Source organism: Furipterus horrens, unplaced genomic scaffold, assembly GCF_987537825.1.
Source record: "Furipterus horrens unplaced genomic scaffold, mFurHor1.1.pri manual_scaffold_6, whole genome shotgun sequence".
Taxonomy (NCBI): domain Eukaryota; kingdom Metazoa; phylum Chordata; class Mammalia; order Chiroptera; family Furipteridae; genus Furipterus; species Furipterus horrens.
The window spans coordinates 121,976,938-121,993,923 of NW_028327176.1; the positions used below are offsets into that span (position 1 = coordinate 121,976,938).

The 16,986-nt window shown below is 32.5% G+C and overlaps 1 protein-coding gene and 1 non-coding gene across 2 annotated transcripts in view; both read left to right on the plus strand.

The window, feature by feature from the left end:
* SENP6 (SUMO specific peptidase 6) overlaps positions 1–16,986 on the plus strand; it is a 110,883-nt gene that overhangs the window by 32,072 nt on the left and 61,825 nt on the right. Inside the window, exons 4-5 of the mRNA XM_090282677.1 lie at positions 2,315–2,457; positions 3,430–3,537. Coding sequence (XP_090138803.1) covers positions 2,315–2,457; positions 3,430–3,537 — 251 coding nt within the window. The remainder of the gene's footprint in view (positions 1–2,314; positions 2,458–3,429; positions 3,538–16,986) is intronic.
* Positions 15,996–16,101, plus strand: LOC150007334 (U6 spliceosomal RNA). Its single transcript, XR_016512085.1, has one exon. It is a non-coding gene; the product is annotated as a U6 spliceosomal RNA (small nuclear RNA).

A 16,986-nucleotide genomic window follows, 5' to 3' on the forward strand; every position in this document is an offset into this window, starting at 1 on the left:
AGTTTCTGATTTAGGAAGTCTGGAGTGGGTCTTGATCATTTGCATTTTAAAGTGTTCCCAAGTGATGTAAATGATGCTGCTTATCTAGCAACCACACTTTAAGAAACATGACTTAGGTCATTAAAAATAATAACAGGGAAATAGGCCTAGATCAAAATGACTGGATAGGCCCAATTTCTTTTTGGCTGAATGCAGCTTAATGACCACTTGTTTATGATAAAATAATTTATGGGTTTTCTAATTGTAGATACATGTCTTTATAATTGAGCAAGATCTAATAGCTACTGAAAAAATCCTATCTGTCTATTCCAGGGAGTGTCCATTTATGTATATATATCTTTTGTTAATGCATGAAATAACCCCATGATTACATGGAAAATTATGTAGCTAGAAAGGGACAACAGACCTGTTTGATTTCTAAATCGTTACCTTTCCACAATAACACTATGTTTCCTCTAAAAAAAAATGCAGAAATGGTTGTATTCTCTAATAATGGAAATGAAAGAATGTGATAACCCCATTATTTTTATCCCCTATAGTTCTGTTTCTATTTTCTGTTGTTTCCTTTGGTATTGATGAGCCTGCTTATGGAATGGTAGCTATTGCATATGAAAAATCAGAGATAATTTGAGGTTGACAATATTATCTTCACCTAGGGGGGATATATGTTTAGTTTTGGCTAATAACTAGGAGCATTAGGAATCTCAAATCACCTTAATCCAGTGGTTCTCCAAATGTCCCCTGGTTAGCAGTATCAACATCACCTGTGTCCTTGTTAGAAATGCCTGTTCTCAGGGCCATCCCCAACCTATTGAATCAGAATAAACTGTAAGGGTCAGACATTGCAGTTTGTTTTAACACACCACCCAGGTACTTCTGATTTGAACCAGGTTTTTATTTACTCTTAATTGAATTAGAAGTTGAGATGATTATAAGCTGGATTTCAATCTGAGAGGACTGTTACAGTTCTGATTCACTCTTATTCATGGACTGTAGTCCTAATCCAAATTTTGAGCTGGTTGGTTATAAGGCCCTTCATATTTCATAGATCTTGAACTCCACTTTTTGCCTCCTTTCCTCTCTGAGTCTGTTGGAAGTTCAGCATAGCTTCTCAGCCTTTCAACTGCATCTTCCTAATCAAAAGGTGTCTCAGGGAAAAATAAGAATCTGGGCTCAGATTTCTAAGTTTTCTTGTCCCTGATCTTAATTCTTAATACTTCACTCCCTTGGTAGCCCTCAGATGCCTGAAACCCATTTTTTTTTTTTTTTAAATTTGTAATTTGTTCAGCTTTTCTAGTTGTGTTCAGAGACTAGAGGGAAGATTGGTCTGCATTACCTAATATGCCAGTAACTACCAGAAGAAGTGAAGGAGTCTGAAGTACATGGCTCTAGAAGATTAGGAAGTAAAGAGATATCTTAAGGAGCAGAAAGTATAAGCAGCATGTCAAAAATGGCTCTTTTTTGAATTTTGTAATGTAGATATACCTAAAAACAATAAAGGTACTTGCACAGTGAACTCTCTCCTTAGGACTTTTTTGTGGCAGATATTTTTTCAGGCAACTGTTAGGTTTCTATAGCGATAACTGGGGGAGGGAGCAAAGTTGCTATCTTAAAACTATATTTTCTTGTAAAAGTAAAAAAAAAAATTAGACTTGTTTCAAAAATACAATGAAAGGGTATAAGAATGATTTTTTAAATCTTGTTTTGGGTAAATTATCCCTAAGAAAGCAGCTTTTAAATGTCTTGTGCAATGGATGTTATAAAAGTAGGTTTCTTTGTTGAAGAGCTTCTGAAGGAATGGGCCATTCTGATGTCATACTGTGATCTACTTAAAGTGATTGTAATTGACCATTTATATTATCATTTGCAACAATGAAAGTATAAAGAAGACATCATGGTTTTTGTGTTCATATAGAAACTTTCATGCTAAGGCGAAAGTCATTGTATAAGTTGAAACAACATCTTATACCATATTTGGCTGTACTGTGAGGTCTCTTAAGCAGGGGAAATGTTTATTTTTTTACTCTTGGGAAACAGCTAAGATAGTCTACCCTCATCCCTTCTGTTTTTGTCTTTTCATTTTCTCAAATGTTTTTAGAGATATTTAAATGAAAGAAAATAATATAAATACCCATGTTTCTATATATTTTTGTTGTATTTAGGGAAAAAAGTATTATAGTTGAATTACTTTACATGCCACTGCCATCCTTCCTTCCCTTCCCTAATAGCTGGTATATTTTTACTACCATTTTTATAAATGGATTTTCAAATAGTTATTGTCTTTAACATTTCATTTATGGATTTTTTTTCCCAGTTAAATCGTAAATCTGAAATTGTTGCTGCTGGTTCTGGTGATTCCTGGAAGACATGTCCAAGACGAAACAAGACTGAAAATCTAAAACCTTTAAAAGGCAATCCAATTGGACTTAACATGTTGAGCAACAAAAAGAAATTAAGGTATAGGCACTTCACCACACATTCCTACAGAAAATATAAAGGCTTTGACACTGAAACTATCTTTGTGGCCAGCTGGCCCAACCTATACCTTTCTTTGCACGTTTTTTCAGTAGGGCCAAGAAGCAGAGTGGTCCCAGTGTGTGGATTTTGAATCTTAGGAATAGAGTTGATTTTAGTGATTTCTTGGTTCTAAAGAAAAATATTGCAAGAGAAATTTCAGTAGATGAGGATTTTATAAGATGAGTTTCCTTTCATGTAGTTTGTAAAATCTTGGTCATGATATTAGAAGTAGAGGGCATTGTTGCATAGATACTCATGTCTCATTTAGGGGAGTCTTGTCAGGATTATTTCAATAAGGGATTTTTAAAAATTTTTCTCTTTTAGATACAACTCAACTTTCTTAGTGGTTGTATTAGTGAACTCCTGTTACTGGTCTTATTGGGCTGTTAACATCTCCCAGAAATACGGTTGAAAATCACTATTTTGTTTCTACTTTGTCAGTTTATAGACAGACAACTGAGGTACATAAAGGCTAAGTAACTTTTGAGTCAATGGGAGAATCAGAAGTAGAATTTAGGACTCGGTATTTTTTTTTTTTAATAATTAAATTTTTTATTTTGGCATGTAAGAAAACTAATACTCATAGTTTAACATTTTTTATAAACAGTCCCTAAATAGAAAATAAGAAAAAATATATCTGAATTAATGTATTGGAAGTCTTACAATACAAAGCATTCATTTAGGATTCCTGATCTCTATTCTAGTGTTCTACTCTTTATCTTCTTTCATGAATGGAAACATTCAGACAAATTCAGAAAGTGGATAATACTACTAATGGACAATTTAACTTGGCCAATTGGGTTTACCTATCATTTTTTAAGTGGTTTTGTTCATGTGCTCAGATTTTTAAAAATGTACTTTGCATATGTGTATGTAATTATCTCTTGTTAACTTTGTTTCTTGAATTTGCAGTGAAAATACACCAAATGCATCATTATGTTCTGGAACTGTCATTGATGGTAGATGTTTTCATCATGCTAATAATACACAGATACCAACAGTAAAAACGGCAGCCCAAAGGTAAGGGTTCTAATTGCCTTTGTTTAATATATACATACCATCCCCTTCAATAAGAGTTATTTCACTATTTTTTTAAAACCATTTTTTTTCTTGTGAAATTTTGTTTCTGTTGTATGTTAAAATATATTCATGTCTTTGAAGTAGTTCATGTCCTAGAATTTTATTATTTTATATTGACTTTGAATAAATCACATTCTGTAAATAGAAACTTTAAAAGCCATTCTATGGCATTATTTAATTAAATTACCCAAATTTTTTAGGTCATTGAACTTACAGCATTTGACAAATCTTCAGCTGGAAGTTTAACTCTAATAAATAAACCTACAGTTTTTACCTTACTTTCTTTATAAGGTTTATAGGATTTTATAGCATCAAAATAAATCACATTATTAGTTTTAAATATTTGAGAAAATTTTGTGTTTTAGTAGTTTAAAAGATTTGGATTTTCTCACTGCCTTTAAGAGTACTACACGAACACGAACCTTGAATTAATGTGAATAACACTGGGGAAAGCTTGGTGTTTTAAATGCTTTTGAGGTTTTTCATAACCATCAAAAAATGGTTATAAAATTTCAGTTCTCAGACAATATCAATTGACTAAGAAATTCTTAGACTCTAACAATTAAATATGTTTATTTCTTGCATTATGAGTTGTTGCATAAAATTTTTTATAACTGGTAAAATTTAAAGATTTGGTATACATGCTAGATGCTGTTCTTCATTATTTAAAAATACCATCTAGACTGCTACTCATTCAGAAACAGTGTTCTGACTCTTAGAAACCCTTGCTATGTTTACTATTTACATAGATTTGCTGTAACATATATTTTTTACTGAAAAACCTTAAATCTTTCTCATATATTAGGAGAGTGAAAAAACCTTTTTTTGCTTAAATATATTATTTTTATCATAGTTCTTACATAAAATATTTGAGAAATTCAACTAAAAAGAGAGATTGCTACACATACCATAAATTGGCTTGCTCTACTATAAAGTTCACAAACAAATCAAGCTCTCTGACCTACATGTGACAAAAATGAGAATAAATAACAAGGATAAACTTCATTACTGATAAGCATCTGTGTTCTTGATTTTCTGAAAACGTACTCTAAGTTGAAATACTGATTTATAATCAAGTGATATATTCCACAACCAAAATTATTATTGCTTTTGAAGTTATCTATTAGTTTGGATTTATTTGCACTGTGACTTGTTCTCTCCATCCCTTCTTTCCTCATTGGCAGTGTTAAAAAAATGACTTTAGTCTGGAAATTAGTTTCCTTTTTTTATTTCTAAGTATATTTTGTGGATTATGCTATTACAGTTGTCCCAATTTCTTTTACCTTTTCTCCCCTCCGCCCATTTATCCCCCTTCCCTCCAGCAATCCCACCTCCCTTAGTTCATGTCCATGGGTCATGCATATAAGATCTTTGGCTTCACCCTTTCCTGTACTATTCTTAATTTCCCCCTGTCTATTTTGAGCCTACCAATTATTCTTCTTAATCCCTGCACCATTTCCTCATTTCACCCTCTTCCCGCACCCTCCAAATGATACCCATACTAATGATTCTGTTCCTATTCTGGTTGTTTGCTTAGTTTGTTTTTGTTTTTATTTTTTAGCTTTTGTTGATAGTTGTGAGTTTGTTGTCATTTTAACGTTCATAGTTTTGATATTCTTTTTCTTAAATAAGTCCCTTTAACATTTCACATAATAATAGCTTGGTGGTAATGAACTCCTTTAGCTTTACCTTGTCTGGGAAGCACATGATCTGCCCTTCCATTCTAAATGATAGCTTTGCTGGATAGAGTAATCTTGGTTGTAGGGCCTTGCTTTTCATCACTTTGAATACTTCTTGCCAGCCCCTTCTTACCTGCAAAGTTTCTTTGAGAAATCAGCTGATAGTCTTATAGGCACCCCTTTGTAGGTAACTTTCTTCTTTTTTCTTGCTGCTTTTAAGATTCTCTCTTTATCTTGAACCTTTGGCATTTTAATTATGATGTGTCTTGGTGTAGTCCTCCTTACAGGTCTAGCTTGTTTGGGACACTCTGTGCTTCCTGGACTTGTATGTCTATTTCCTTCAACAAATTTGGGAAGTTTTCCTTCATGATCTTTTTTCATAATTTTTCAATTTCTTGCTCTTCCTCTTCTCCTTCCAGCAACCCTATGATTCGGATGTTGGTATGTTTAAAGTTGTCCCAGATGTTCCTAAACCTCTCCTCGTTTTTTTTCAATTCTTGTTTCTTTCTTCTGTACTGGTTGACTGTTTCTTCCTTATGTTCCAAATCATTGATTTGAACCTTGGTTTCTTTCCCTTCACCATTGGTTTTGTGTGGCTTTTCCTTCATTTCACTTGGTACAGCCTTCATTTCTTCCCTGTCATACTTAATCTTGTCTGTCAAGTCTGTGAGCATCCTTATCACCAGTGTTTTGAACTGTGCATCTGTTAGATTGGCTATCTCTTCGTTGCTCCGTTCTCCCACGGGAACCTTAATCTCTTCCCTCTTGGGCCATACATCTCTGTCTCCTCAACTTGACAGCCTCCTGTGTTTGCCTCTGCATCTTGGGTAGGGCTGTTGTACCTGTTACATTGTAAGGGGCAGAACCTTAGGTGACCTATTTCCCCATGTTGTGGGGGAGCTGTCTGAGAGAGAACAATGCCACTTGCTCAGCACTTGCACCCTTTCCACCAAGCAAAGGGACTCTGCTGAGGGATCAGGAGCTCTGTCTGCTACCCCGATCCCCACTGGTTTTCGCATTCAGTTGCCACGTGGCTTTATTTTCCCCCGATGACGGAATTTTGAGCTGCTCTATCTGGTCTAGGGCTGTGATAGTTCCTCAGGTTTCTTTCCTGACTTTCCCAATGTGTGACTGTGCTTTCCACCGGCTGGCCCTAGTCACTGTGCTGCCACTGCTGCTGGTGCAGGTGTTACTGCCTCCGGTGTCACCACCTGGGTGCCGCTTGTGCTGCTGGCACGGGTACACCGCCCCACTTCCTCTCTGCCCTCGCTTTGCCCCTCCTACCTGTCTAGATGAGTATTTCCTCTTTATTTCTTAGTTGGTCTTCCTTTCAGCTTAATTTTCTGGAACTTCTGATTGATTTTTACATATTTTGAGGCAAATGTATTCCTTCTTAGTTGTGAAGGGAGATGGAGCATGTCTGCCTACACTTCCATCTTGGCCAGAAGTCTTTATGTTTTGTTTTATTCTAGTCTCAGTGCCAATTATACCTTGCATGTGTACCATTTCTCATCTGCATAGAAGATTATATTCTGATAAAAGGAACTGGTATTACCCAGTAAAATATTGTTTCTTTAGAAAAAAAAGAACTAAAATCTGAGTTAATTTGTATTTAAAGAAACAATCCTCAGTGAAAATACTTGACAAGAACAACTAGGGACAATCAGGAAAACCTGAGGAGTCATGTCAGCAGGACAGATTCTACTTTTATTTCTTTATTTGCAGAATAAGCATTTCTTATTCCTCCTATTGCAGTATACTGTCATTAAAAAGATTTTAAATACAAAGACAAGTCATCGAAAGTTTTTTCAATTTTATTCCATCAAAAGCATTCATTTCATACTACAAACCAGGCATAGATGAGGTACAATGTAGTCAAAGATGAATATGACAAAGTCCATGCCTTGAGGCTCCAATTTGATTAAGGTAGAGATCAGAAAGACAAGTAAACAAATGATTACATAGTACCTTCAGTAGTAGAGATATACAGTGTGTTAAAGTAGCTATTGAGTGTACTAGCTAAAAGAGAACACTGTGCAGTAGGAACCACATCTTCAACATCATAAAGAAAGGATGGTTGCTATAGCTCATTGGTTTTAATTAGTGCAGGCCTCAGATGAGGATGAGGTCATTGGCTTTTATAGCTTCTCCTAATTTTTCTTCTCTCGATTCTTAATTTGAAATTAAAGAAAATGCCACCAGTTGGTAATTCATACATATAGTCTATTCTTCTTGGGGTGAGTGGTGTAACATTTCTCTTAAGTAAGTCAGACCTGCAATTTGAATAATTTGTTAGTAAGATACGGGAACAAGTATGTCATACCTTTTTAATCTAAAAGGGATGAAGATTGTTTAAGTATCAGGTCAGATTACAAGTCTAGTCTGTTTTCTTACTGCTGTTTCAAACATTAATTCATATTAAAAGAGTTGTTTATACACTAATAGTGATGGAGGAGGGTGATAGTATTTTGGTATGGAGAAAATAAATGCAGAAATTAAAAAGTGTATAAACTCTATTCCATTTTCACCCCTAACTATAATCAGACTTGCTACAAGAGCACATTTACTGGTTTATGTTTTATTTACATTTTACTTCTTTTCATTTTTGCTTTTTATTAAGGATAGGTAAAAAAACATGTAAGCCCCATAGGGGAAAGGAATTTCTACAAAAGCATATACACTGTAAGTGGGAAAATGGGCTCCTAGAATAAACAAGATTTAATCATTAATGAAAACAGTACTTTGAAAGAATTTTTAAGATTTTATTTATCTATTTTTAGAGAGAAGGGCAGAGAGGGTGAAAAAGAGGGAGAGAAACATCAATGTGTGGTTGCCTCTCTCATGCCCCCAGCTGGGGACCTGGTTTGCAACCTTGGCGTGTACCCTGAGTGGGAATTGAACCCGTAACCTTTTGGTTCTCGGGCTAGTGCGCAATACACTGAATCACACCAGCCAGGCGTGAAAGAATTTTTAAGTCTAAATCAAGTCATGGATAATAGAATCAATTAGTCTTTTTTCCTCCCTTCTTTTCTCCCTCTCTCCCTCTTTCTTTCTTTAATTTTGAGAGCACTAGTTAATATAACACTAGTTCAGGAATGATATAGTGCCAGAAAAATGTATGTAGACCTTATTACAAAGTCCTACATTACTAATTAGGCTTCTCTCCCCATTTTTTAAAGGTTTTTTTTTTTAAAAACATAAACTCCTCTAGGGCAGGACTTGATAATAAACACATATTGAGGAATCTTATAGAAGTACCATGACTTATAAATTAGATATATCATAATAAATGGGCATGGGTATACATATATTATTTTGTTTTGTTTTGTTTTATTTCTAACTCCCTTGGTTTACTGAAAGAACCAAACTTTTTTCTTCTACTGCTACTAGGTCTTCTACCTCTTTCTTTTATTCTCTACAGGTGAGTTTAAAAACACACAAGAAAAACAAGAGAGTACTAAACTCTTCCCACTTATTGGGCATAACAGTGTTGAGTTGGAAATGGCTAGATTAAGTATTAATACTTAACTATTGGTATTCATTTTCCTTTTCCACAAATATAATTCCATTAAAAAATATGTAAGTAAATATTTAAGCTTTTATGTTTACATTTTCACTTTAATAGGGGTGTAAAAATAATACTTTCTCATTTTTCTGTCATTTATACAACATAAAACTTATTTTATACAGATTATCCCATATTTTAAATAGCAAAGGTAAAATCTGAAATAAAGCATTATGTAAGTTTATAATAATTCTTTTTCTTAGATATTTTTTAAAAATTAATATTTCTTTTCAATGTTTTTGTTAAACCAAGTTACCATATTTCTTTATTTTGCTAGGATTAAATTGATATTTTACTTATATGCTCCACATGATAGGAATACACGAGTTAGTATGGGGACTTAAGGATTTTGTAAACTATGTTTTGCTTAGTTCTGAATATTTAGCTTAATTGATAAGAAAGAGGAATATTTTTGGAATGTATATCTTATTTTAAATTGAGTATTTTTTATAATATTACTCATAATTGATGTTGATGGCTTTTTAGATTTTCTATGAATTGTGGAGAAAGGTCGACATTTTATACATTGGGCTTACGATTAGAGGCCATGATTGTAAATCCTAGGCCATTCCTTATATCCCAAACCATATACTTAGGATTTGGTGCAAAAGTTTGAATCTCAAAAAAAATTTTTTTTCTTACTCAGAAGCAACTAATCACATCTAATAAACAGGATTGGAACCATTAAAAATTTTATAACTTTCATGAAATTATACTATTCCTTGAAGACTATTTGTATAACTACTCTAAAATAACATATCCTCAAATGTTGGATGGTTAAATAAAGCTTTCAGTAATTTTTCATATCTTTGTAAATTCTTTTTCTTCCTTAAATGTGTTTAGATATAAAGTATTTTCTGTATTGACAAAAACTGGAAAACAATTTATATATATGACAAGATTCAGAACATAGTATGTAACATATATCATGTGTTTAAAATAAATTAGTCACATTAGAGTTTTGCCTTATTGACTACAGTTGCTAAAACTACAATAATATATCAAAAATGAGGTCTTGCCTCTTACATTTTTTTTCTTTTTCATGTTTTAAGCAGTCTGGACCAAAAGGAAAGGTAAGCTTAATATTGATGAAATTAGCATGGATATAGCAGTAAATATCAAATGATTTATATGCTTTGAAAAATATCCATTGATTAGATTCATCATTAAAGCTAGTAATTATTTTAATAAAAGGGAACGAATTAATAGCACATGATACTTGATTTATGTGGGTAGTGTTTCATCATAATTCTTAATATATATTTTTCCATGAGTGGTTATTATATATTTATACTGATGTGTGACTACTTTCCTTTTAAAAATTGAATGTTTCAATGCCTTAGTAGTCGTTGATTTCAGTTCCATTATTAAAATATTTCTTGTTATATTTTACACTTCAGTAGAGTAAGGGGGAAAATGGAATTAGAATACCTGAAGCTTGGAGGTAAAATTCTTAACATTAAATGTATTCTTACTCTGACCGAAAAATTTGTGACAGAATTTTATGGTTACTGTTTGTTCCCTTTGTAACAACAATGGCAAACACATTCTTTAGAAGAAATGTTGACTAATGTAAGTAATATGGAAACAAATTTGTAAGAATATACATTTCTTGAATAGTGAAATGGTTGTGATTCTTCTAAAGCAAATGTCCATATGAATGGCTTCTCTGTTCAATATATGTATGTATAATATTTTATGTGTGTACATATTTTTTTTTGCTTTCCTGAGAGTTTCAAAAGCATTTTATGAATCCTCTCCCCAAAACAGGTTAACAGCCCTTGTATGAAATAAATGCTTTCATGTAATTGGTGAAGGTTAAAAGAAGGAACGTTCTGTAATTTTATTTACATAATTTTAACTATAATTTTGTTTAAATGTATAGAGAGGGCAAAGAGTATATCTTAAAAAATTTTATAAAATGCGTATTTCCATCTTCATATACACCAAGTTTTGATATAGATATAAATTTAAATATTATCCTGTCAGTAGATTTAGGCATTTTAAAATTCTGAAATATTTCACAAATATTACTTGTTTTAAATGAATGGATTGTGTAAATATTTTACTACCTGTCTTCTAGGAAAGAAAAATTTTCAGGTGGTGTATGTTTTTGAGTAAATTATTCTTGTCAGATGAGTCATTTTTATCCTTAAATTTTTTAATTCATAGGTACTATATATTTTAAAGGATATCAATAAGATGTTTTTAATGAAATTGCTGAAGACTATACATTAAATAATTTGATGCAATCATATTGAAACAGAATTTTGTTTTATACAAATAAATTCCTTCCTGTATGCTATACCATAAGATAGATAGAAATATAGTTACTGTTATATTATCAGAATGCAGGGTTTATACTAATCCCCCTCACCACCACTATTTTGGCTTTTTATGCATATTTCTGTTGAGAAATTTATTCAATGATAAATTTAGCATGTATATCAATTACTCTTATGTGCCAGGTGCTCTTCTGGTAACAGACAGAAATCCCTACCCTCTTGGAGTTTACTTACATTCCTATTGAAATAATACTGGATAGGAGTCAGAGGTTTAGAATTAAGTAACCAGCATTACCAGTAGGTATATAACTTACTCTAAAATGGATGCGGTGATATTTGCTGAACTTTAAAGGAGATTTGGAGGAACAAATGAGATAATTTTTTAAAATTGACTTATACACTGTAAAATTTGAAATTTCTGTCATAGTAATAGATTCTGAAATTCTTTCACTCTTTTGTACGAAGATTAATGCCAGGGACCAGATGTGCAGCAGTAGCTTTTTCTAAATACTTTGGATGAATACACTTGAGTGATTTATTTGGCAACCTAGTTACCATTAGGTTGAAGTTAGCCCATTAATTCTTTGGGTCCTTACCTAAAATTATTTTGTGTTTAGCTTTGTCAGAGATAAACAGAAGAAATGTTGTGTCAGTAAATTTCACTTTTTAAATTTTTTCACAAAAGCCTTTTTCCCTCTGTGAACACTAAGCCACATTATTTTTCCCCTCATTTTTTAGAGTAATAAGGCCCCTTAACATATGAGGGACTGTAAATCTTGGAACTAAGTGATTTATTTATGAAAGAAAATGGTGTATCTAATAAGCAAAAGTTAGGTTCTTGTGGAAGGTAATCTGTTACGTGGTTTTTCCATTTGTACTATATTTTGGGCACAATGAGGTGTGTTTTAAGTGTAAAACTAAGCTGGAATAAATAATAAGTAAATAACAATGTTAAGATTCAGAGCTTACAAACAAAAAAATTATTGCTAGTGGGTGACTTTGGTAGCTTGAATGACTCAAATTTCTGACTCATAGACAGACGGGTTGTGAGTACAGTGTATGTGTCAGCACCAGGAATTTAGAATATTTAATCTGGTGTTAGAACTATTTCTTCCTAGATAAAGAATCTATTGACCCAAATTAAAGCACATAGTGATTTTCAAAATAAACATTTTAAAAATATGTGTTAGTTTTTATTGTCAAAATGTACATATTTTAGAGAATTTTGAAACAACACAAAGGTACAAAAATGAAAAAATACAATAAAAATATGAAATATGAGAAATGTTTACTTAAAGGGTGTGTTTGAAAAGACAAGTATTATAATTAGAGATTTTATAATTATTTTTAAAATTACATTAAGATCTTTAAAAATATATTTATTTATTTTTAGAGAGAGAGAAATGTAAGGAGAAAGAGAGGAAGAGAATCAATATATGAGAGCTGCCTCTCGCACACCCCTAAACCTGGGACCTGGCCCGCAACCCGGGCATGTGTCCTGACACAGAGACACATACCAGTCAGGACGTTATTAGGATCTTGATGCATTTCTAATAAATTTTTAATATACCAAGCACATGTGAAGTCATAATAAAAATATAGTTGTGTATTCTGAATTTTCACCTAACAGTGTGTCCTAGTATTTTTTTCCTTGCCATTAAGTTGGCTTCTAAAGATGATTTTTAATGATTTCATAATAGCTTGTCCTGATCATACATAATTTATTTACCCATCAGCCCATTTCTGGTTCTTTTTCACTGTTATATATACAACACATTGTTTAACAGCTTTGTATATAAATTTCTTAAATGCATCTTGTAAGATAGGGCTCTGGGCAAGGATTTTTTGGCCTAGAGTACAAACGTTTTTAATGCTTTTGATAAGTACTGCTAAATTGTTTTGCAGGGAGGTAATACCAGTATATAATAGCATTATAAATTGCTATCTCAAGGTATTTGAGACTAAAATTATATTCAGATGATATATATTTTTTTGTATTTATAAGTCATCTGAAATGTTAGTAAGAGTTGAGCATTATGATAGGCTACAACACTAAAAGTATTAATAATTTTCTTTCATTCACTTCTGATCAGTTGGAGTATGTATTGAAAAGACTAAAATTTCATTCAGAGTAGCAACTAAAATTAAATATCCAGTAATAAAATTAATGATGTGTAACTTTATAAATGTAGTACCTAAAGAATGTAATCTGAGGCAAATATTCTTGGTTTGTTATTTGGTATTAACCTTAAATATAGCATATAAATGTAAACTTGTTTACTTTATAGTAATATAAATAATATATTACAAAATCCTTAAAGTATGCTTAATGAAGTTTTAATCAAAATTTCAGGGACTTCAAGAAATTTGACCAATTCTAAGATTGATTTAGAAGAATAAATATTTGAGAAGAGAAACAGACTTTTTTTCAAAGAAGAATAAGTGGGGGAAGGGAAAAATGACTTGTCCTATCACATAAAAAAATATTTTGTGAAGAAAACGGTGATTGAATATGAAAACACTAGAAATAGACTAGAAAGTAAGACAGTAAACAGACTAGAGAGTCTAGGTATATTTAATTTCTGACCAACCTGTGCAATCAATAAATATAAACAGGTTTACAGTGCCTTTCAGATTACTGAATTACAATATTTGTACATCAACTGACAAATTAATATTTTGAATTAGTGTATAATGGCTCTTCATGATGGGCAATGGTTCAGTTTTGACATTATTATCCTTGTGTAGCAATGTTTATACAAATATTCAACCTGATAAATACACTTCTTATTACATTCTGCCTTTTAAATATACACATTTTTAAATTCTATTTATCAATAAGCAGGCTATGTTCTAGGTAAAGGATACAGTGATGGACAAAACAGAGAAATTCCTTGCACTCTTGTAGTTTAATTTTGATGGGCACAAGCTGATAATGAACAAGTAAAACATGAAAAAATAAGTTCTCTGCAAAGCAGTGTAAATTGCATTATGTGATAGAGGTTGACAGTGTGGACTGCATGTTTGGGAAACTTAACTGTGAAGCTAACATTTAACTAAGGACTAAATGAGGAGTCAGTCTCGCCATGATCATAGAGATGACACTTCCAGATAGAAAAGAGGTGGTACTAATATATTAATGCAGGAAAGAGTTTGGCATGTTCAAAGAACAGAAAGAAGAGCCCATATGTCTGGAACTTTATTAGTAAAGTAGAAAATGTTATTAGGTGAGTTTTGGTGAGGTCAGCTAGGATCCAGATTCCCAAAGGCTTTGTAACATGATCTAAAGAGTTTGAGCCTTCAGGGCATTTTAGGTAGGGAAGTGTTATTATCTGATAAATCTTGGAGGTTAAAATTTTTAAAAATATATATGATTTATAATTTGACAATTAATCTAAGTGAGTGACATTCAGTTAAGGCTAAGCATATTCCACTTTCCTAATAGAGATGCTCTGCAAAGGAAAAGAAATAATCTGTGACCAAATATTCATAGTATTTCAGCAAAATCTAGGTGTTGGGGAGGTAGAAAAGGAGAAGTAAAAGGATTCTTTAAGGCCTTTTCTTGGGAGGTGCGTTGTGAGGGGTGGCTGGGGAGTAAAATAATTTTGAAGATCTCATCTTTTTAGGGATGCATTAAAGCATCTTGCTTGAAGAAATAGTTGGAATCTTGATAACATTAATTAATAGAAATATGCATTTGGAATAAGGATCCAAAGAGGGAGGGTAACTATTCATTTGTTAAGTTAATGGTGGTGGTGGGGCAATGAATAGTAATTGTGTAAACCAGTATAAATAGTGGAAAGGAGGAAACAAATGCAAATATAAAAATTAATAGCTAATAAAGTAAGATGAAAGGAGAACATGAAGTCTATTAGCTGTTATAATAATTGTGACCAGGTTGGATAAATTTAATAAAAGACAAACTGATTGGGTTAAATCCAACTATATTATGTTGTTTGCAAGAATGAGACATAAAATAACAATTTGTCACAAGAGATGCAAACAAAAAGAAAACATGAGTAGAATTTTAATAACAATGAAATGGTAATAAGAATTAGAAGCACTAAACAGGATAAAGGAGCACATTTTATAAAATACAGTCTATAAGAGTTATAACAACTAAATCATAAAACTAAATATATTCCCCTAAAATAAAAGAAGGAAGAAGTTGTTGCTTAGAGGACAACTGTGGGAGATTTTAATACATGTTTTTGAAAATTAAGACTAATTTATAAGTTTAACATGCATTTGGAATAAGAGATTTTAACTGTAAAACGAATACAGTGATTTATTTTACAGAAATTTACATCTTTTGAGATCAGTTAGAGCAGTGGTTCTCAACCTGTGGGTCGCGACCCCTTTGGGGGTCGAACGACCCTTTCACAGGGTTCGCCTAAGATCATCGGAAAACATATATACATATTGTTTTTGTGATTAATCACTATGCTTTAATAATGTTCAATTTGTAACAATGAAAATACATCCTGCATGTCAGATATTTACATTACGATTCATAACAGCAAAATTACAGTTATGAAGTAGCAACGAAAATTATTTTATTGTTGGGGGTCACCGCAACATGAACTGTATTAAAGGGTTGTGGCATTAGGAAGGTTGAGAACCACTGAGTTAGAGCAATGGGAAGATGGATAAAAATGAGCTATTATTAAAACCAAGACCCCCCAAAACCACCAGCACCCAGATCCTGGTTTCTCATACCACTCTCTATATAATAAAAGTAACTTGGAGTACGTAATGGCTGATTCTAGGTATGGGTTAAGGAAAACACAGAATGAGTGGAGCAATTTACAGGTTCAGAAACCAAGCAAGTACTCAAAAAAAAAAAAAAGAAAAGAAAGAAAGAAAATGGTACTTACTTCAATAGCATATGTACTAAAATTGGAATAATACAGAAATATTTTTATGGCTCCTGTACAAGGAAGACATGCAGATTGGTGAAGCGTTCTATATTTTTGTAAATTTTTTATTTATATTTTACCAGAATAAAAACAAAGGAATGATGTCACTTTAAAAGGACACAGGATCCAACTGAAAAAGCTCCAAGGGCCAAAACTTAAACATAAATTTATTAATTGAGCTATCCTAGGATTTTACAAGGTGCACAGAATGAATTGGGAAATGGACAGCTGTTTATTACAGAATTCCAAAAAAATATTTGTAGATAGTCCCCTCTTCAGGAAATGGAGCTTAACTGTCCTCACTCCTTTTCTGTCTGGACTGACTGACTTGCTTCCAAACAGTGTACAAAAGAAAAAGTAGTTAACTTTTAGAGTGGAGAAACCTGGCACTCTGCTATAGCCAAACAATCAAGGTTAACATCACCAGTGATAAATGATATTGATATCAGGTACCTCCTGATATGTGATGACAAGGACACTTCACCTCTGTGAAAATCATACCCCAAACCCACAACTCAGCCTAATCATGAGAAAAAGTCAGACAGAACTCAGGTTGAGATGCATTCTACAGAACAACTGATCAATTCTTTTCTAGTGCCAGGGTGATGGGAACAAAGAGGAGACTAAGGAGACATGACTAAATGCAGTGGATCCTCGATTTGATTCTGGAATTAAAAAGATACTAGTGGAATAGCTGGTGAAATCTGAATAAACTCTGGAGTTTAGTTAATAGTAGTGTACCAATGTAAATTTCTTTTTTGACTTGTATGATGATAATGAAGGCCTTAACATTAGGATAAGCTCAGTAAGGGATATAAGGGAATTGTGAATTGTCTTAAACTTTTCTACGAATCTAAAATTATTCTAAAATTAAGTTTATTTTAAAAACTGTTACAGCTGAGATCTCTCTAACCTTTAACGAACAGAGCATTCTGATGTTA